Source organism: Triturus cristatus, chromosome 10 (genome assembly GCF_964204655.1).
Source record: "Triturus cristatus chromosome 10, aTriCri1.1, whole genome shotgun sequence".
NCBI lineage: Eukaryota > Metazoa > Chordata > Amphibia > Caudata > Salamandridae > Triturus > Triturus cristatus.
Window position 1 is genome coordinate 985165247 of NC_140593.1, and position 22778 is coordinate 985188024.

At 47.4% G+C, this 22778-nt stretch overlaps 1 protein-coding gene across 5 annotated transcripts in view; it reads left to right on the forward strand.

The window, feature by feature from the left end:
* Positions 1 to 22778, forward strand: part of USP22 (ubiquitin specific peptidase 22) — a 570028-nt gene that overhangs the window by 408217 nt on the left and 139033 nt on the right. For all 5 annotated transcript variants that reach the window (XM_085628912.1, XM_085628913.1, XM_085628914.1 and 2 more), the window contains one exon: positions 14304 to 14409. In XM_085628912.1, coding sequence (XP_085485038.1) covers positions 14304 to 14409 — 106 coding nt within the window. The remainder of the gene's footprint in view (positions 1 to 14303; positions 14410 to 22778) is intronic.

Genomic DNA, 22778 nt, shown 5'->3' on the forward strand with positions numbered 1-22778 from the left:
GTTCCGTTGAAACCTTTTCCTTCTCTCCTAACAATGGACCGGGAACAAGTCCGACATCCGGATCCAGCATCTCTCAAATTATCTGCTTGGCTTCTGAGTTCCGAGAGTTCCAAGGCCTAGACATTGCTCCAGACTGCAGGGCAGTTCTGGCTCGGGCTTGAGCCGACAGCACACACAACATATTCCTTGAAATGGAATAGATTCTGCTTCTGGTGTAAGTCTGCGAATATACATCCTTTCACTTCTTCTCCAGAACAAATATTGCCTTATCTTTTCCATCTGGCGACTTGAGGTCTGGCTCAAGTCCCTATTAAGGTTCAGCTGGAAGCGATATCCTCTTTCAGGAGATCTTCTACGGGTCCTTCTCTTTGGTCACATAGACTGATTAAACAATTTCTCAAAGGTCTGTTTCGGATTTTCCCTCCCGTGAAGTCTCCCCCTCCAGCTTGGCAACTCAACATCGTTCTTGCTCAGCTTATGAAACACCCTTTTGAGCCGATGCACAGAGCCAACCTCAAGATTCTCTCCTGGAAAACGGCACTTCTTCTAGCCCTTACGTCTGCAAGGCGAGTAAGCGAACTTCATGCATTCTCAATTCAAGACCCTTTTCTTCAATTCAAACATGATAGGGTTGTACTTCGGACTAATCCCAAGTTTGTTCCCCAGGTCCCGTCACTTTCACCTCAATGAGCCTATAGCCTTACGAACCTTTTTTCCCGAATCCTCAAACGGCGGCAGAAAGGGCTCTGCATTTACTGGATCTTAAACACTGCCTTAAATTCTACCTTGATAGGACAAAGATGTTCCGCAACTCCAACCAACTCTTTGTGGCTTACAGTCTACCTCGAAAAGGTTTTCCACTTACTAAACAGAGTATTTCTAGGTGGATCTCTGACGCAATTACTTTGTCACCAGCAAGCAGGCCATCCCTTGCACTCGACAGTTCATGCCCATTCCACTAGGGCGATTTCTACCTCCATGGCACTCTTTGCGGGTGTGCCTATCACAGACATTTGCAGAGCGGCAACATGGAAGACGCCGCATACATTTACCAAGCATTACTGCTTGGATACAGAAATCATGAAGGATGCTGCAGTGGGACAGGCAGTGTTACGTCATCTATTTCGATAGAGATGAACCTTCTTTTCATTCCACCATCCTTTCCTTTACCTGCACATTTCTCCATTGTGTTTTCTACTGTTTTCTTTTGATTGCACTTTACTTCTCTGCTTTCACATTGATATGTTATTATCTGATGAATTTGTGCATTCTGTTCTCTCCGAAATGTGCCTATCATTGCTTGCTATTCTGATTCAGGCATGTGAATCTATGAAAGATACCCTAATACTGGATAAGAAATGTGTTACTTACCTGTAACTGCAGTTATCCAGTATTGGTATCTTTCATAGATTCAAATGCAACCCACCCACCTCCCCTGGAAGGGCTCACCTGCTTCTCTCAGTGATACATCTACTTAGCACTGCTTACGAACATCTGAGGGACTAGAGCTCCTTCCAGGAAGGTTCCAGAGGGTGGTGATAGCTTATTGGTTGTTCTCTAGAGTTTGGTCCTCATTACAAAAGGACCTGGATATGTTATGTTATGTTATGTTAAATTGGATTTGTTGAGCGCTTAATACCGAAAAGGTCTCTAAGCGCTGTAGAGGAAGAGTAGCATAGAAGCCAAGCAGTTCACTTGATCGCTAAGTTAAGCCCAGGCTTCCACAAACAGAATGGTTTTCAGTTGTTTCCTAAAAGGGAGGAGGCGGTCTTCAGCTCTAAGTTGGCTGGGAAGCTTGTTCCAGAGAGTGGGAATAACGGAGGAGAAGGCTCTCCCTCCTTTGGAGACATAGTTGAAGCTGGGACAGTAAAGCAGACTCCCTGTGGAGGACCTGAGTACACGTCCTGGTACGTATTTTGTGAGGCGCTGTTTGATGTAATAGGGAGCTTGGCCATAGATGTCTTTATGGGCGATGCACAGGCCCTTGAATTTAGCCCTTTGTTTCACCGGAAGCCAGTGAAGGCGTTGGAGAAGAGTCGAGGCTCGAGTGTGTCGGTAATTTGAAAATGAGCCTGGCGGCATTATTCATTGCTATCTGCAGTCTTCTAACCAAGAAGTCAGGGAGACCAATGTACAGGGAGTTGGCATAATCGAGCCGGGCCAAGATAATGGCAGAAACAATGGTTCTCATAGTAGAAAATGAGAGAATGGGGGACAGTCTCCTTAGCAGTCGGAGAAGTCCCACACAGGTGCCAAAGACCGTGGAAACTTGATTGGCCAGGGTAAGCTTGTCATCTATTTTGATGCCCAGACTTTTGACCACCGGGATCGGGACAGGGGCCACACCCAGCTCCTGGGGCCAGTACAGGGAGTTCCACGGATTGTGGTCATCTGACATTGCCAGGACTTCGGTTTTGTCAGGGTTGATTTTCAATGAATTTGCCATCCTCCAGTTAACCGTAAAGCTTATAATCTCTTTTGCCCTGGCTTGTGCATGGGGGGAGTTCTCAATGTGGAGAATGAGCTGCGTGTCATCTGCATAGTTAAAAATCTGGCAGTCCATGTCCGATAAGGCCTTGATTAAAGGACTGAGATATATGTTGAACAGAAGAGGTGAGAGTGCCGACCCTTGCGGGACTCCACAGGTAATAGGGCCTTTCTCCGAGACCCACTCGCCCATCTGGATTCTTTGGGTGCGATCTGTCAGAAAGGAGGCGACCCATTGTAGGGCAGGTCCCCCCAATCCCAGTGAGCGTAATCTTTCCAGCAGAGTGACATGATTGACCGTGTCGAAAGCCGCCGACAGGTCGAGAAGGATCAACACGCAAGGCATCTTCTTGTCAGCATTTAATCTAATGTCGTCGAGAACCGATGGCATTACCAATTCGGTGCTATGGTGGGCCCGAAAGCCTGCTTGCCTATCCCCCAGGAAATGGTGATCTTCAAAGAATCTAGAAAGATTCTGCAGCACGTGCTGTTCAAGTATTTTAGCGAGGAAGGGGAGTTGGGAAATGGGGCGGTAGTTCTTCATATTGGATATATCAGCGCCGGGTTTTTTAAGGAGGGGTGTAATTCTAGCTTCCTTGAAGCTGTTAGGAACCATCCCTAAGCGTAGGGAGGCATTGAGAAGAGCCAGGATGTCATGCTCGATTTCTGGGAGTGCAAGATTAAAAATCCTAGGCGGGCAGGGGTCGGCTGGGGAGCCAGATTTAGTCTTTTTGGCCAGGCCTTGGAGGGCATCCATTCCCAGGAGTGGAAAGGAGGAAAGGGACTCGGCCATCCTGACCTGTGAGTCATCCACTACTTTGGGTAAAGGTGTGCAGGGAGAAGTACCGATCTCCATCAGGATGTCCTGAATTTTCTTTGAAAAATATGTGAGGAAGTTATTACATTGTTCCTTGCTGGGTGGGGTGGTCTGTGATTGTTTTTGACTTAGTTCCTTCAGGATTCTGAACGTTTCTTTTTGTTTATTTGGGGCAGACAGGATTCTGTTTTCATAGAAGATTGCCTTGCTACGCAGCAGTGCTTTTTTATATGAGGCTAGTTCTCTTCTGTAGTCTGCCAGTGCCTGAGGGTTATAGTGTTTCCGCCATACTCGTTCATGCTGGCGTAGAACTCGTTTGGAAGTCCTAAGTTCTTCCGAGAACCACGGGGCCCCTTTGCCTTTGATGCAGATTTTAATTTTCTTTTCCGGGGCCACTGTGTTAATTGCTGCAGAAAGTCTATCGGAGAAGGCAGCGACCCCCCCTTCTAGATCATCCTCAGATTCTAAATCCGCTGACGCCCATTTAATGGGAGGGAGATCGCGGAGGGCGTTTAGCAGCGTCTGGCCTTCTATTTTGGACCAGGTGCGCACGAGCTTCCAAGTCGCAGTGGGTGGCTTTGTGCGTTCAGTAAGGGGAAGTATCAAATGAATACAAGAGTGGTCAGACCAAGGGCATGGGATGACTTCTTTAATTAATAAGGAGGGGATGGTGGACCAGACCAGGTCCAGGGTGTGTCCATGCACATGAGTAGGAGTGGTAATTAATTGGGAAAAACCGAGCTCGATTAGAGTCTCTTCTAATTGACGAGCCTGAGCCTCCCTGGGTTGTTGATCCCAATGGAAATTAAAATCACCCATTACCAGGAGGTGTTGGAAGCGTGAGCGGAGGTTGGTGATAGATTCGATTAAAAGGTTAGTAAAGTTGGGGGGGCATTTCGGGGGGCGGTAGAGCATAGAGATCGTGATGCTCGAGGAGTAGTGACAGACCTTGATGGTCAGCATGTCAGCCCCTGCCAGAGTTTCAACGGACACTTTCTCTATCCTTAGGTGTTTTTTGAAGAGGAACGCTACCCCTCCTCCTCTTTTACCAATGGGGCGGTTGTGCCAGAGTATGTCACAACCGTCTGGGAGCGCCGCCAGTATAGTGGGTCCCGAATCTTCATCTAACCAAGTTTCCGACAAGGCCAGGATGTCTGGGGCCTCGTTTTGTAGAAACGTGAGAATTTCTATGGCATGTTTTTGGAGGGCGCGCGTATTCAGGACCATTACTTTCAGTACTTGAGGCGTTGAAGTGGAGGGGGTCTGGGCCGGAGTGGGACTGGGACGCGTGGGCCTGTCCTCTGCTGGTATGAGGAGGCCTTCTCTCCTAAGAACACCAGTAGTCTCCCTATTCAAGGGGTAGTGGTCCCGGTTAAGGGTTCTTAATTCTACGCTAGTGTAGGATCGAGGTCGGGCAGAGATTTTGGTCCCTGGGCCCGGCAGGGCGCGGACGGGCGCAGACGGGCTTGAAGGAGCGCCAGCGGCGCGCCCGCTGCGCGTCCGCTCCAGTGTAAAGAATATATACCCCCGTGACCCCTGGCTCCTCCCCGCCAATCAGCCCTGCTGTGCAGCAGCTGACACCCTCAGTCACTAGACCAGCGTGAGCGCGTGCGTGGGAGGAGATCGGAGCGGCCAGGTGAGGTAGCAGGTGTGTATTTACACCTGCTACCTCAGGTAGTTACTAATGTGAGGCCTTTGGCCTATGTGAGGCCTTTGGCCTATCTCTCTAGATGTCTAGTGAGACATTACTTTTCTTATGTACCGGGGACTCCCATCCCGATGACTGGGAATAATTCAGGCATGTGAATCTGTGAAAGATACCAATACTGGATAACTGCAGTTACAGGCAAGTAACGCATTTCTTCCATTGTGTACCTGAACTCCTCTTGTGACGTATATTGACTAGAAAACACAATCTGTGCAGCATTGCTTGGTTGGTCGTGTATGGGTCCTCGTAAACGTGGACTTGGTAAATTGACTAAGTCCTTGAGCCAGAGTGTTAGAAATCAAACACCCGCACTCTGAAAAGCCATAGAGCAGAGGTCTTCAATCTGTGGGGCGCAACCCCCATGGGGACCGTAGGGTCACAGGAAGGGGGTCGCACATTCCCCGTCCTCACTTCTGCCTGGAATCTCGAAAAAGAAAACCATCCCCGGACGGTTCATTATGAAGCTTAAAATACTTCAAGTAGCAGTGCCATTCAGGGGGTGTTCTCTGGTGCTATGAAGCCGGAGCTGATCAGACAGGTAAACAAGGTTTCCTTCCAGGATGCCTGCTTGCCTGAAACGAATGTAAAGAGCAATTTGCAACTGTAAAGGATGCTTGGTAGTGGTACTGGCTTTCATTGATCAAATCAATGGTAGCTTTGTGATGAGCTGTAAAATGCGTGCTTATAATTGTAATTAATTTACATATTGCTTACTATCCCTGAAGAGGTGTTGAAGGCCAGTAAGGAGTAAGAAAAAACAGGGAAAGCTGGGGTAGGACGGGCAAGCTGGAAAATAAATTGTGGTGAAATGTGTTGGAAGAATGGGAGTGTTTTATACCCAGGCAGGCACATTGCAAATTTCAGTTCTGACTTTCCTGTATCTGACTTCTTATCAGTAGCCCTGATGCCTTGCATGGGAGCTGACAATAAGTTAAAATGGTTCATATTCAAATACATTTTCTCCAAAAGTATCAATGTTCTGAAAGACCTTACTAGAAAAGGTGTTTCTGAATGGACAACTGAGCTCTGAAGTGATTGCTTTTAATTGTAATTGCACAGCGCTTACAATCCCTGTGGAGGTGTTGAAGGGACAGTTCTGTACAAAAATTGCATTGCGTATGGTCTGGGTATTACTAAAATCTATATTTAGGAAGCACCATTTTATCGTACAATGTTTTGCGCATTCTGTAGCAGTTTATCTTCTACTGTGTGTAATGCAAGTATAATAATGACATGCATATTCACAGTGCTTTCTGTCACAGGCTGTGACCTCGTAGCACTAAAAATAAACAAATCACTATCCTCCACTGTACCAACCAAGATTTAATTCTGTGGCTCTCTAGTTGCACACAGACCATTTAAGGTGGGTTAACTACTAGAGGTTTAATAATGTACTATATTGCATTGCCCACTTAGTAGCACTTTGTTTTTATTTTTAATTTAAGCTGACCCTTATTTTATATGTAGCTACCTGATGGTGAAGGACCTAAAAATCATACAGACTATTTAGTTTTTAGCCACACCTTTTACCCGCCCAAGCACTCACACTCTTAAAGCCCTCCAGCCGCCCCCAAACATGACTGAAGTCAACAACAGCAGCAGCAAACTAATATACCCAGTCAGTTTTTTCTAAAATAGAAGCACCTGTTTTCATAATTTTAAAAATATATAACCTTTTTAGAACAACTGTGTGAAAGATTAAGAGACCACTTCCTGCCCTGGAATTAAAGAAAGCATTCTACTTAGACCTTACAGTTCATCATTAATGACTGTAAATGGTATGTTTTAATTATGTAGAATGAAGTTTAGCAACCTCCAGTTCCATCCAGCTGTAAAGGCCAAGCTATCCACATCCCATGAAATTCATTATTGTTCTTCTCGAATGCCGTGCTCTCAAGTTGCAGCCCATGCATTACAGCCATTATACCCAGGGCCACTGGAATTATGCGATTGTGCAACTGCAGCGATTTTCGCATAGTTCTAGATCTGCCACATAGTCAATCATCTGCCACATAAGCTGCTGATTTTAACAAAAAAAATGTTTATAGCTCAACCGGTTCACTAGTTTGACCCTCTTTCTGGAGAAAAACAGGCACACCATCACATTGATTCAGAAAGGTGTTCTCACCCAAATACGTTTTGCTAAATTATATTTTATTTGTGAAAGTACCATTGTGAATTTTTGGGTAATTCTTTTTGGACACTTTTTGTTTGAACTGTGTAGTAAGCCTAAATGATTTGCCGTCTGAATTGGGGACGTTTATAGTTGTTGAGGATGAGGAGTACCAGGTTCTACAAATGTTGTAGGATGGGGTCCTTACGCCTAAAACATTTTGGCGGTGGGGGGGGGGGGGGGGGTGGGGGGGAGTCTCTGCATCAAAAAGTTTGAAGACCTTTGCCATAGAATAGGAAGCAAGTAGATGAGATGTACAAGAAGCCAATAAATAAGTAGTGGGCTCATCCAAAATAGCCTCTAAATATTGGTATTTTCCACAAGAGGTCTTTTTGACTTCAAGACATAAAAATGATGCGTTCTTAACACATAACCAAAGCTCTGGCTGACACACAAAAAGCTTTAGTGATCCGAGACCTTGTATATACAGATCCAACTTCATAAACTATGCTTTTACTTAGAGACTGTGAATATACAAAGATTGATGTAGCTAGACCCTTGGTATGTTCGTAGATTGTATTATGGGAATGGTGATCTAATCATAGCCTAACTGGAAACCACTCCCAAACCTAATTACAACTGGCATAACAGAGGACCTATTATTAGAGCTATGATATGAGAATCCTTACATAATTTGCATGACACCAAATGGAACTAGTCATTTTTTTTCTTCTTACGAGCTAAGTGGATTTCTGAAGGTTTATGTCTGTTGAACAATTAAAAATTGTATAAATTGCCTGATGTTCTTGATCTATTCTCCCACTCATTTAAACATTTTGAACAAAAACATAGGGGAGACTTGCCCTAATCATCTGTGTTATTAGATATTGTAAAATTGTGCCAATCGCCTATAGACCGTTCTTCCATCAACCTTCCTTCGTTTTATTTGTCTACCTGTGTCCCAAAAGGTCCTCCAGAATCCAGGTCAGATTTTGGATTTTTTTGTCCCAAGTGTCCACTAAGGATTTAGGCCAGTGTGCTACGTTTTCTTTGTTAGTTGAGCTCTATTTGCCCGAGAAGACTACTGAACTCTAATGGTCTCCGTTCATAGTAAACGGGAAATTTCCTTTCTGCATGCAACTGCATAATTGTTGATATTTTAATTTTGATTAGGTGTGTTGGCTTGCATACCCTTTTGACCCACATGCTCATTGGATGCACAAGTGCACACTATCTGTCCAAATGCCTACGTGTAATAGAACCATCTAAAATGAACCCTTTTGCAAATTGAGCAGTCTGATGTTATGGTTATAGAGGTGTACTTGATAATACATATCTGAAAGAAACACGTTAGTTAGATTCCTCACCTTAGAATATCCCCAGACGTCAGACTGGATCCGGAAGGTTTTTCGTCAGCAATACCCCTTGCGCGTCGCTAGGCGTCGTCTGCGGCTCCGCGTCCGTCGTCTGCGTCGTGCGCCGGAATGACGTCGTCGGAGTACTTAGACGCCGCCCTCGCGCGCTGACGTCAGTTCTTCTTTTTTCCGCGCCAGTAAGCGCAGATCCGGGAGAGCTACCCCTTTAGTCACTTTTTGACTAACTTTTTTCGATCCTTTTTGATCTTGTCTCGACTCCGGTGCCGGTAGGATGCCTGGTTTTAAAGCCTGTGCTGACTGTAGCCGCTTGATGTCGGTTACGGACCATCACCGCCGGTGCCTTTACTGCTTGGGCCTCGACCGCGACGCGGAGTCGTGTTCAGACTGCAAGGCCCTGACCTCGAAGGCTAGACGGGAGCGGTCCCGTAAGCTTCTCGAGATTCGCCACTCGGCTCCGCGCCCCTCTCGATCCCGGTCCAGGAGGAGGTCCAAGGATCGGTCGCGGAGCCGCAGCCGACGTCATCATCGGTCGTCGGGATCCAAGTCTTCGGGTAAGTCGAAGCACTCCAAGAAGTCCAAGAGGCGACACCGGTCTTCGGACTTCCCTCGCCGGTCGCGCGACTCGGCCGAGGGTCAGGGTGGTTCCACCCCCGCGGCTCCGGCGGAGCCGCAGGCGCCGCGCAAGTCCCCATACCCACCGGTCCCTGGGACTGACGGGACGCCGGCGGAAGTTAGTGCCTTCCTCTCGGCCATGAGGAGCCTGGCTCCGCCGTCGACGCCCGCTGGCGCGCCTTCGGGCCCCGCGGACCCGACTGGGCAACCTTGCCTGCTGGCGGCCCCGGCGCCGTTGACGGCTCCGGCTTCGACGCCCCAAGCGCCCGAGGGACCCATTCCCCGCCGACGCCGGTCGACCTCGTCACGCCTCCTCCGCGACGTCGACACCGGTACCGACGCCGACTCCGCTCGACGTCGAGCCCCGGTTCAGCCCCGGTCCGGGCCCGGCGCCGATACGGCGTCGATGGACGCCGCGTTCGGCGCCGCTGGAGACACATTTTGTCTATCGCCCGGCTCCGATCCTTCCTCCTGCATACCAGGAATCGGATGATGGGGACAACTGGGAGGGATCCGAGGATCCTATGGCCGCTCAGGCTCAACTGTCACAGGACTGGGCAGATGAACTGGGGGAGGCCAGTTGTCTGGATACCTCTCCGGACACTGGATTCATCTCTCCTCCGACTGTGGCTTCGGAGGAGGGTGCTGCTTTCTCTGTGGTGCTGCGCAAGGCGGCCGCAGCCCTTGGGCTCGAGCTACCTGCCGTGGCTGTGAGGACTAACGTCCTCACTGAGGTGCTTCAGTCTGCAGCAAGCTCCACTGAGCCTCTGCTGCCATTCAATGAGGCCCTCACTGACGTTCTGCAGGGCACCTGGTCCAAGCCCTCCACAGTTCCTCCTGTGGATAGGAACGTCGCCAGGCGCCACCGCCCTGCTCCGGGCGACCCAGTTTCCTGTCCCAACACTCTACCCCCGAGAGCCTGGTTATCCAGGCCTCTACCTCCCAATCCTCCTTCCCGACCGCTCTGCCGGACCGGGATTCGAAGAGGCTGGAACAGTTCGGCAAGAAGCTGTTCTCCTCCCTTAGCTTGGGTCTGCGGTCTTTGAACACCGCCTGCCTCTTGGACCGTTTTTCCCACTCTCTGTGGGATACGGTGGAGGACGTGCTGCCCCTGTGTCCGGAGGAGGTCCAGACACGACTTACCCAGGCTCTGGCCGATGGGAGGGATGCAGCACGACATGCTATCCGATGTGGGCTTGACACTACGGACTCGCTGGGTAGGGCGATTTCTACCTCAGTGGCGCTTAGACGTCACGCCTGGCTGCGGTCCACGTCCTTTTCGGGCGATGTCCAGAGCACCCTCATGGACATGCCCTTTGATGGCACTCGCCTTTTCGGCGAGAAAGCGGACAGTGCGCTGAATCGCTTTAAGGACTCCCGGGCTACGGCCAAGTCCTTGGGCCTCTCGGCCCTGCGGTCGCAAACTTCCGCCTTTCGCCCCTTTCGTGGCCAAGGAAGGGGTGCCTCCTCACGTGCGCCTTGCCACCAGCCGCAGAACCAACCTGCGCGTGTTCGCAGACGTGGTTTCCGCCGAGGCGGTTCTGGAGGACGACGCGGTCAGCCCACCTCCACCCCGGCAGCATCCGCCTCAAAGCCTTCCTAGTCCGAGCTTTCAGGCCCATTCCACGCCAGTGGGCGGCAGAGTTCGCCATCACCTGCTCCACTGGCGGTCCATCACATCGGACAGGTGGGTGCTGCAAATCGTCCGAAGGGGCTACTCCCTCCCCTTCGAGACGACCCCTCCAGCCATGCCACCGCAGCACCACCGTATCTCGGGGGATCATTTGAATCTTCTCCACGAGGAAGTTTCGGCCCTCTTGGCCAAGGGGGCCGTCGAGCGCGTATCGAGCCCAGAAGTAGGTCGTGGTTGTTATTCCCACTACTTTCTGGTTCCCAAGAAGGGCAAAGGAGGCCTACGCCCTATCTTGGACCTCCGGAACGTCAATGCCTTCCTCCGGAAGGAAAGGTTCAAGATGTTAACTTTGGCTCAGGTTCTAGCTGCCCTAGACCCTGGAGACTGGATGGTAGCGTTGGACTTGCAGGACGCATACTTCCACATCCCCGTCCTGCCGGCCCACCGGCGTTACCTGCGGTTCACGGTGGGCCAAGAGCACTTTCAGTTTACCGTGCTCCCCTTCAGCCTCACCAGTGCCCCTCGGGTGTTCACGAAAGTGATGGCGGTGGTCGCAGCTCATCTGCGCAGCTCAGGGGTTCCAGTCTTCCCCTATCTCGACGACTGGTTGTTGAAGGCGGGCTCGCCCCAGACATTCGTCTCCCACCTCCAGACTACGGCGGATCTCCTGCATTTGCTGGGATTTTCCATCAACGTGCCGAAGTCACACTTGAGTCCCTCTCAGAAGCTCCTCTTCATCGGAGCGGTTCTCGATTCGGCGCAGTTCCGGGTCTATCCGCCGGAACAGCGGGTCCGGGATATTCAGGCCCTGATTCCCATCTTTCGGCCTCTATCCTGGGTTTCGGTCAGGCTAGTGTTGCGGCTTCTGGGGCTGATGGCCTCCTGCATCCTACTAGTGCATCACGCCAGGCGGCGCATGCGGGCTCTGCAGTGGGACCTGAAGTTTCAGTGGGCCCAGCATCACGGCAACCTGTCCGACCATGTCTTGATCTCGGAGGGCACTGCACGGCAGTTGCAGTGGTGGCTCACGGACCGCGATTGGGTCAAGGGCAAGAGCCTCTCCCTTCCCCAACCGGAGCATATCGTAGTGACGGATGCGTCCCTCCTGGGATGGGGTGGCCATATGGGAGAGGCGGAGATCAGAGGCCTCTGGTCTCCGGCGGAGTCTCGTCTCCACATCAACCTGTTGGAGTTGAGAGCGATCCGACTTGCACTGAAGCCTTCCTTCCCTCTGTCAGGGGAAGTGTCGTGCAGGTGTTCACGGACGACACCACCGCCATGTGGTATTGCAACAAACAAGGCGGGGTGGGGTCGTGGACCCTTTGTCAGGAGGCTCTGCGCCTCTGGACATGGCTGGAACACCAGGGCGTCACCCTAGTGGTTCAACATCTGGCGGGCTCTCTGAACGTCAGAGCGGACGAACTCAGCCGCCGGTGCATGATGGATCACGAATGGCGTCTGAACTCCGAAGTGGCGCAAGGTCTCTTTCAGCAGTGGGGAGAGCCTTGGTTAGATCTATTCGCCACCGAAGAGAACGCGCAATGTCAGCAGTTCTGCGCGTTGGAATTTTCAAGGCGGCACTCGCTCGGCGACGCTTTTCGTCACGAGTGGAGTTGCGGTCTGTTGTACGCCTTTCCGCCTATACCACTTCTGCCCAGAGTGCTGAAGCAGATCAGGCACGACTGGGCCCAAGTCATCTTGGTGGCTCCGGATTGGGCACAAAGGTACTGGTATCCAGAGCTACTCAGTATGTTGACCGATCCTCCGATATGTCTGCCCCTTCGGGAGGATCTTCTGTCGCAGCAGCAGGGGACGGTCCTCCACCCGAACCTGTCCAGCCTCCACCTCCATGCGTGGAGATTGAGCGGCGGCAGTTGATGCCATTTGACTTGCCTCCTGAAGTCTGTGATATCATTCTGGCAGCCAGGCGTCCCTCCACAAAGACGGTATACGCCTGCCGGTGGAACAAATTTGTGGCATGGTGCACAGCAAAGGCTGTGGATCCCCTTTCCGCCCCTCTTTCTGAGGATCTCCTCTTTCTTCTTTCTTTGGCCCGGCAGGGCTCTGCCCTGGGCACCTTGAAAGGTTATCTTGCTGCCATCCCTGCCTTCTTGCGGCTTCCTGATCAGCCTTCTCTTTTCAAGTCCCCTGTCGTTACACGCTTTCTAAAAGGCATTACTCACACGTTCCCTCCTGTCCCTTTTGTAATGCCTCAGTGGGACTTGAATCTTGTTCTCACATTTCTAATGTGTGCTCCTTTTGAGCCTCTTCATAATTGTCCTCTTCGTCTGCTGACGCTTAAGACTGCTTTTCTGGTAGCCATCACCTCGGCTAGACGGGTGAGTGAGCTCCAGGCTTTATATTCAAAGCCTCCTTTTCTCTCTGTTCATCCAGACAATGTTGTCCTTCGGCCTCGTCCCTCCTTTCTTCCGAAAGTGATGACCCCCTTTCATCTTGGGCAGTCTGTCACCTTGCCCACCTTCTTTCCGCATCCTTCCAAAGAGGAAGAGAGGCTCCACCGTCTGGACCCAAAACGTGCGCTCTCCTTTTATCTGGACCGCACAAAGCTGTTCTGGGTGGACGACCAACTTTTCGTTGGATACGTGGGTGCTAAGAAGGGGAAAGCTGTGCACAAACGGACCATCTCTCGGTGGGTCGTTCTGTGCATCAAAATGTGTTAATCCTTGGCAAAAAAGGAACCTCCTGTTGGGCTGCGCGCCCATTCTACTCGGGCCACAGCGGCTACTACTGCTTTGGGACGGGGTGTCCCTTTGCAGGACATCTGTCAGGCGGCAACTTGGGCTTCGCTACACACGTTTGCCAGGCATTATTGCCTTGACAGCCAAGTCCGGAGGGATGGCTTCTTTGGCCGTTCTGTCCTCCAGGACTTTCTGGTGTGATCTTGGTTCGCAGACCCACCACCGGGTATGGTATTGCTTGGGTATCTATTCTAAGGTGAGGAATCTAACTAACGTGTTTCTTTCAGATGAACAAGTTACTTACCTTCGGTAACGATGTATCTGTAAGAAACATTAGTTAGTTAGATTCCTCACCCACCCACCCATCCTCCCCGTTCTGCGAACTGACATCTAGGGTTAAGGTTATACTCTTCAGGCCCCTAGATTTTCTTTTTGGCACCAGTGTCGGTCTTTGCAAGGCTCTGCGTTCCTGGCGTGGAAAGCTATGTACAAGAACTGACGTCAGCGCGCAAGGGCGGCGTCTAAGTACTCCGACGTCATTCCGGCGCACGATGCCGACGACGGACGCGGAGCCGCAGATGACGCCTAGCGACGCGCAAGAGGTATTGCTGACGAAAAATCTTCCGGATCCAGTCTGACGCCTGGGGATATTCTAAGGTGAGGAATCTAACTAACTAATGTTTCTTACAGATACATCGTTACCGAAGCTAAGTAACTTGTTCGTCAGGGCTCTTGTGTGTGTTTAATCGTGCAGAATGTGTTTTTAGGTGATACTGCTGGTTTATCTTTAATTTTGACTTGACTACAAACAGCCCTTTTTAACTTACAGTAAACATGTCCATCTGTTTTTATTTTAAGGTGACGATAATGGGAAAAAGGCCAACAATCCCAACCACTGTAACTGCATCATAGACCAAATCTTTACAGGTGGACTGCAGTCTGACGTCACGTGTCAAGTCTGCCAGTAAGTGTATTTACTCTTTGGGTTGTTCTTCAACTACTAAGTATCTACTCAGAGGTTTGCCACTGTTAATTTCTTGGCTACCTGAAGCTCTGTTGCTTTGTCTTGGAAGCAAAGATATTGCAATTGTGTGACTAATGTATGCAAGGTCTGTAGATTTGCTTCTCTCTTTACTAGGATGTCAGGAAAGTTTGCTTCATCTGTCTTGATATTGGGTTAAAAATGTCATACTGACATTTACATGCAAAAAAGCAGCATTTTATTTTGCCTTATAAATAATTGTAAATTTGTTTTTATTTGATAATATAAAGAAATATTGCCACCTGGAAGGTTCCAAAACCTTTGTCATCCTATTTATTTGCCCTATTAATCCTTTTTTTAATATAGCCTGTGACTTCATTCATCTTAGTTCCAGATTGGACTACATTTAACAATAGCACTTTGTCAAGAACCTGTTCTCCAAATTGTATATTGCCTAGATTTACCAACGTGACTTATCCCAGTTGTCGATCTGTGAGCTCCACTGTAACATTACCATAGCAGTATAATGTTAAACATAGCAATGAAGCTGTAAACTTTGTCACTTAAGTAGCCTGCCAAACTTGAATCATTAAGGTGGAAACTTTGCCTTCAGTCACACTAAGAACAAACCTTTTTTTTTTTTTATTCTTAAGGACTTTCACCTGAATAAACTGGTGATACTGAAGAACCTTTCAATGCAGCCAAAAAAGCTCACTATAGGGTGGACTTTAGGGGTATCTTAAATTCTACTTAAATAGAACCAAGTGATTTTGTAAATGTGATGAAATTGAATTAGTCGGATCCTGAAATCCTCAAAAAGGACATTCTATCTCTAGACAAGGTATAACCATGCAGGATTGTAGCAGCGATAACTTTCCATCATTGAGAAGCTGACAGACTGTTTTAAGGTCCTGTTACAGTGCACTCCACAAGAATCCTAATGCACTGTTTAGTGGAGTGCTGGTGGCAGACATATGTAGGGCAGCAGCCCGGAGGTATCTACACCTTGGACAAACACTGTGTAGAAACACCTGTACAAAGAGACTCCGCAGTGGGACAGGTGGTCAATTATCTGTTTCAGTAAGGTGAGTTCGTTTTGCTATACCAGCTATCCACTGTTATGCTTCTATATTGGTTTAATGTTCTGATTGTTCTGATTGAAGCATGTGAATCTTTGCAAGAGCCAATTGTGAAGAACAAAATAATTGCTTACCAGCAGTTCTCCAGCTTTGGTATATTTCAAAGATTCACAGGTGACTCGCACTCCTCCCGCAAGATGCTCATGCGTCATTTCAATCCTTCATAATAGTGACAAAATCTGAGGAATGGTGGCCTCTAGGGCAGTAGGGTCTTCACTGTGCTCCCACCTCATTGGTTAAAGTTTGGTTCTTTTTCAATGAAGTCAGTAGGGTACTGTTAAGCTTTGTTTTAAATTGTACTGCTTTAGTAATGTTAACATAGGGATGCCAACTGAACTGGATTGATTCAAGGCATTCTGTGAAAGATATCAAAGCTGGAGAATACAGGTAAGTAACTATTTTCTTTGCTCGATTTCATTTTTCCACAAATAGCCACTATTTAATAATACCTTTCTTACATTGTTAAACTGCTATTCATATGTCCTTACTTCTTTTGTTTCACCTGCAATACGTATTTTTTAGGAAAATTACTGTATGGTGAAATACCTCATGTTATAAAGTTTGATTAACTTTTAGTCACATAAGCTGCCTATTTACTTGTACCTCTTAAGAATCCTCTTGGAATGAAAAGTCTTTGGTTGGGCCGCAAGTTAACATCTTCTTTCAAGCCTCTTGGTTTACTGTTGCTTATACAGACATTGAAAAACTGCTGCATTTGCAGTGTGCTATACCCACATTTGTATAGCCATTTATATAGCCAAGAAAAAACCTGAGATGACAACCTTTCAATTTTACAAGCTGTCCCTTTCATCACAGCTTATTTTAAATACAATAATGTGATAAATAGTCAAAGCACATTAGAATAATGCTTTAATCGAGGGTTAATGCAGAACAAAAAGTAGCCCAGACCAGCAACAAATTTCCATTATTCACATTAAACCAAAAAAGTGTTGCGAGTGAGCCAAGCCGTGCCAAGTGTGGAGGTTTGGGGAGGTTGAGACTGTTTTGCACAATAATTATTTTGAAAAGAATAAGCCAATAGTGTATATACACCTCAAGTTTTCATAGTAAAGGTCAAAGATTTTATGGGAATTCAAAAAGAAAGTTGCATGTGTTTTGTGTAATGAGAAACAAATAGTTGACACTGTAATTTTAAATCTTGTCATGACATGCTCTTAGATGTTCTTGTCTGCTATTATCCCCTCAGACTGTATGTGTCCGGAAACAAAACACTATCGCATTTCATGGGCCTGGAATCGAATACTATTGTGCATCCAGAATATATTTGAGTTCTACTACAATCTTAATAGACGCAGACAATTTTATTAGAATTTTATATAACTCCTTTAGACTGCAACTGTTAACAGTGTGCTACTGTACGGTATAAAATGGCAGCCTTGTCTAAGGTGACTACTTATGTTCGAATAGATCAGGTGGTGTTATAGGAATGGGTTAAGCTCAGTATGTAGATATGGGTGATACTCATGGTACATAAATGGGTTCAGGTCATTGAGTGTAGTCTCAGGCCTCAGGTTGCAAATACTACTATGATGTATGAATTACCCCTGTGTGAATAGCGCACACTTTGTGGGCATCTTTAAGGTTGCCAACATCCCACTATATTTGCAAAGCACAATTATGCCAGAATACACTACCCACCCAGTATGTAAAATAACCAGGGTCTTGGCAATTTTCATTAACACAGTTTCGCAAGCACAGTTGTCCTGCTAATTCACACACTTGCCAGTTTTAGGCAACTGCTTAGTGTAACTTTTCTCCCCTTTCTGAATGCATGATATAACCTTATGTAATGTTCTCTGGGATTAAAACTCTTTCCACTCCCGACTATTGGAAAAATCTTGTCTTGTTTCCTTCCTTGTGAACTGTATCCAGTTTTGAAATGTGTTGCTGTCTCTTTAATGCAAAGCCGCAGTTAAGAAGTTGTTAGAGTAGAAATTTGCAGATGCTTGCTATAACGGACTCTCTGTATTCATCACTGATGGAGGATGAAATTGGATCTTGCAGTAAGCTTTTAAACAAGCATTTGCAATGCGTCTCGCATTTTCGTAACTTTGACCTATTGGTATTGTAAATGATTGCCATTTATTATTGCAGGTTTTTTAAACTGATAAATAAAAGGCATTGTCATTTACAATGTAAAAAGCCAGAATCTCGCAAATGCGAGACCTATTGCATTGCAAATGTTTGTTTTAGAAGAAATACGGTAACTGTTCCTGGTAAAGACATTTCCTGGTAAAGACAATGCTCGGTGCATGATTTAATAGCGCCATTTTTGTGGAGGGAAATCCTATGTGCCATTTACCGATCAGTGTAGAGGTAATGTAAACTGCAGAGATAGCACCGCGTGCAATTATCTTCCAGAACTACCATGTACCCTGCGCTAACGGAGCTGGCATCCTTCATCGCAAATAAAGAATATACCTACGCCATCGATGCAAGCTGTTTCCAGCTGCATGAGTGTGCAGAGACTGAATAGGCGAGGGTAAGCACTCTGCACAGCTGGTGTCTGCCTCCCCCTCCTTACCCACCTCTGTAGATTGACAGCTAAGGAGCTGGCAGGGGACACACTCCCTGATTGACTTCTCAGCGGCGACGTCAACGCTGGTTGTGGTCACCATGGCGACGTCTCGGCAGTGAACTGTGAAAGTTGCAGGCCCCGCCTCTCCTCTTCCCGGTGCCTTGACGTCACGAGGGGCGGTGCAGGGTGCAGGCCCCGCCCCCGGCCGAGGCTGAGCTCTGCCACCGGAGCCTGAGCTGTTCGCGCCGCTCCCGCACCCCGGTGCTGCCTCCGTTGCTCCCCGGCCCCAGCATGGTTATGGCTGAGCCCCTGGGCACCCCCAGCGCGGCCTGGTGCGGGTGGGTTTCTACTTTCTACGACATCGACCGCATGCTAGGGAAGGGCAACTTTGCTGTTGTGAAGCTAGCGAGGCACAACATCACCAAGAGCGTGGTGAGTGCCTATGAGGACCTATAGAGGGATTCCTATAGATGATGCAGATTTACCCATAGATACAGATACATGCAAGCCGGGCCCTGGATCACCAAGAGGGAGGTGAGTGCACGTGGAGAGCCAAAAAAACAAGGAAACCGTAAGCGGGAGCCACCATTGCTAAGTGAAACAAAAAAAAAAACAGAAAGGAGGCGTATTACAGCAGCGCAATGTTGAAACTAGCCTGCATTTCTCCTGTGTTTGTTAATTAAGGAAGCCCACATGGCGCAGGGGGCTCTAAGGCGGCGCCAGCTGTACACGTGCAGATCTTCTGCACTGAGAGTTAACTAACGCCTCACGGTGTAAGCAGGCGCGTGTTCACAGGCGCGTTCACAATTGCAGTCCGTCCTGCGCTTGCACATATCCGGTCTCCCTTCCAAAGCAAGTCAGTAACAATAGATCTCGCTAGCGACAGCGCTTTTGCTCTGCGTTGCTAGGCGAGACCTAAAAAAGGACATAATAAACGAAAGGGGTGATATGGCCATGTTAAATCTTCAGGATAATTTACCTAGAAAGTTTCAACCTTGAGCTTGTCTTGGAAGGGATTGACATTCTTCCCTTCTACTTGCAACTTAGGTTCAGTTTTGTTCTTTTGTGCTGTCCATCGAAGACCTCTTTTGGCTTTAACTAACTTGGTTATGACCTTGTTCGACGATATGATCATCCTGGATATTTTCATGGTTTGGTGAGATGATACTGCTTGCCCACATTAAAAAATCCAAACACAAGCAGTGGGAAATTAAGTTATTCACACTCAAGCATTAGCAGTTTCTCTAGTTTTTTTGAAAAAGTCAGGCTCTTCAGGAGAGAGATGGTCAGAAATTCCCTTGTTACGATATAAACGAGACCCTTAACTCTTTGCCTTGCATTTTCTTCACTGCTTTCAAAGAAATAAGCTTGTCTTAAACTAAAGATCCTCTGTTAACTAAGTCATCCGAATCACCTAAAGATGTTTGTCCAGCATATACTGTTAGTGTCATGAGCCTTAATATTCTAATTTCCTTTCAGTCCATCAGATTTTTGTCCACAGAGTGTAATTCTGTCGTACTACAAACTTAATTTTATTTTTATTTGATTATTTGCAGTTTTATAAAATGTGAACTTTACCTTCTGGGTGTCGGAGCACTTGACAGAGACTGATTGGTCACAGTTACATTAAAGGGTAGTTACAATAACAGTTCAACAAAAGCACAGATTACAAAAGCTTGTAGGTAGCAAAGTAGCATCCATGGTGACTGGGTTACTGATAACCCGTATATAGAGATTGACGTTGGAAAAGTAATATTGTAATTGTATGTTCAAGGCATGTGTGGCTGTAGATGCACATGCTTTGCAAATTCTTGCAATCTAGTGTTGGGTCCCGATGTGTGCAAGTTTTTTTCTTTTCTTTCAAAGAAGTCTTTTTAGTTGCGAGATAAAGTGGTGCCTCCTCTTGGTGAGCATGGGCATCAATTCCATTGTTAGACTTACTTTCCGCCATCTGCTTCAGACATGTATTACTGTGCGCTGGTTCAAGACAGTTTCAAACTTCTTTTGGTTCGTAATCTACATTTACCCTCATCTGTATTGTAATCAAACACATTCCCATCTTTCTGTTTTGAAATTTGGAAGCCTTTTACTCGTCAGATCGACGCGCTCCAACCGCAGCCTTTGGGCCTACCTTTACCTTTCTTTGGCATCTCCTAAAATGCCCTGCTAATGGAACAGAATGCATTCCGTTTCTGCCCATGCTGCCCGTCTTGCTTTATGCTCCCAAATAAAAGAAATTCAGCACTCCGTAGAAGACGTCAAATGAATCCGGTAAAACAACATGCAAATGCGTGTGTGTGTGTGTGTGTGTGTGTGCGTGTTAGTGTGTGTGTGTACAAACTAGTAATAATAAAACACTCAAGTTCAAATGCATGAGATAAAACACAAGCAGGTGATAATGGTAAGTAAAACACACGCAAATAATAATAAAACACTCAAGTCAAATAATAATGGAACACTCCCAAGTCAAATATAAGAAAGTAGAAGTCAACCAAATAATAATAATGGAAATCCAATGCAAGAAACCAGCACTGTCAAATATCAGGAATAAACTGTCAAATGAGAGAATCAATTATAAAGAGCACAACATGAAAACATCACCTTTTGAGTTCAGCATTCTGGTCAACTCGACTGGAAAGCCCTTTCAGTTACCCAAAAGTCTCAATGGGACAGCAAGACTTTTTCGTGACGGTACATCCACCCCACAAATGAGCTTCTGTAGGAACGCAAAAAATTCCCCCTCCCTTCATCTATTGCAAAACCAAAGCTGACCATACCAGTCTGTTTCAAGGTCAAGACGGAAGCTGGCCAGCCCTCCGTGTTTTGACTCAGAGACCGAGAAGTACATTCCTAATTAAAGCTTCCAAATGCACATCCCACACATTCTGAACCAGCAAGGCTGTTTTGCTCTTTGCTAGGAAGAAATGAAAACATCATACTCCGAAGCAGGCACAAAATGAGAGCCCAAAATGATGTATATTCAAAATGGAGTAAGTTAAAACACCTTGTTAAAGGTCACCACAATCTCACTAGGTGACCTGTGCTTATATTGTAATCACAAGGAAGAAGCCTGCAAGGCCTTCCGATCACTTTGATCCAAGAAGACCTTACAGGACCGAAGGGCACATCGCAGGGAGATGCAGCGTCACAAGGGAGAAAACACACCCAACCTCTTCAGGCAACAGGATGTCCAGGAGGAACTCCTTGAGGCCTCTGCGGCTGATGAGGCTTTTTCTGTGAATGACTCCGACTTGGAGATCAAACTCCAAATGCAGGATCTTTCACCAAGTCAGCATACCATGAGTATGTGCGTCTGACCATCATTGTTCTTTTTGCACCTCTGTACTGTGGCCAAATCTAAAGCCAGACTGTGAGGGGTGGAGCAGGCCATTATATTCTCGATGCATCATTAGTTTTGTTCATTTGCTTTTCTAGGGCTTTGGATCAGATAGGCAAGAGGGAGAACGGTCTATAGTTAGAGCAGCTGAAGGGGTCAAGATTAGGTTTTTTAAGTAGGTGTATGACCATTGCATGTTTTCATGCCCTTGGGGTGATACCTTCCGAAAGTAAGGCATTTAGAAGCTATGTAAGTAAATCCTTTGCAAAAGGTTCAAGATCGCCAAGTACCGCAGGAGGGTTAATGTTAAGCGGTGAACCTGACTTAATGGAAGTGAGGAGGGATTTGAAAGTTGTGGGTCCAGGAGCCGGATAAGCTCAATGATCAGGTCCCGGCAGAATGATCCTATTGAGAGTTGTGTTCTAAAATGGGAGAATGGGTAGCTAGAGTGTCTGCTTAGTCTCATGCGACACCATAGTGCTACATGCACGATTAAATGTGTGTCTGCTGCAAGAATGTCTAGCACGCTATTGGTCTTAGTCACTGGGTCATTTAGAGGATCTTGTGTTGCTAGACAGCTGCACCCATTGCTCTCTTCAGTGGTGGAAAACACAAAACCTGTTAAAAGGGCGGCCGTTCCTCAACCCTATTCCACAAATCATTCTGACAGTGAACTCCTTCCTTATAGAATGGGGTGCTCACCTACAAGATCTCACAGTTCAGGGTCTCTGGGACGCCTAACACCAAGGTCTCCACATCAACAACCTCAAGCTTCAAGCTGTTCACCTAGCGTTGAAAGTGTTCCTACCTCAACTCGTTGGCAAATTTGTCTTAGTCCCAACGGACAATACTGCAGCCATGTACTATGTATAAAAACAGGGGGACACACTCTACACTTATCACACCTATATCAGACAAATTGACGTTGGGCAGTACATCCCAAAATCTGTTAGCTGAACACCTCACCGGGCACAGAACACGACGTTGCCAACCTCTTCAGCAGGATGCGGCAACAAGCCCACAACTGAAAACTCCACCCCCAAGTCGTCCTCCCCTACTTTCACAAGTGGGTGTTTCCACACCTAGACCTGTTCACAAACGAAAGCAACTCAAAACGTCCAATCTTCGCCACTAGGTTCCCACACCCTCTATCCAAGGGCTATGCTGTATGGATGAACAGGTCCGGTATATTTGACCGCACTTTTCCTCCTCTCCCTCTTCAGTTTCTGGTTCGAAAGCTCAGGCAAACCTCTCTCATACACCCTGGTTCACAACACTTATCAAACTCTCTGTAGTTGCCCACGAGAAGTTTCACCTCAACCATGACCTTCCCACT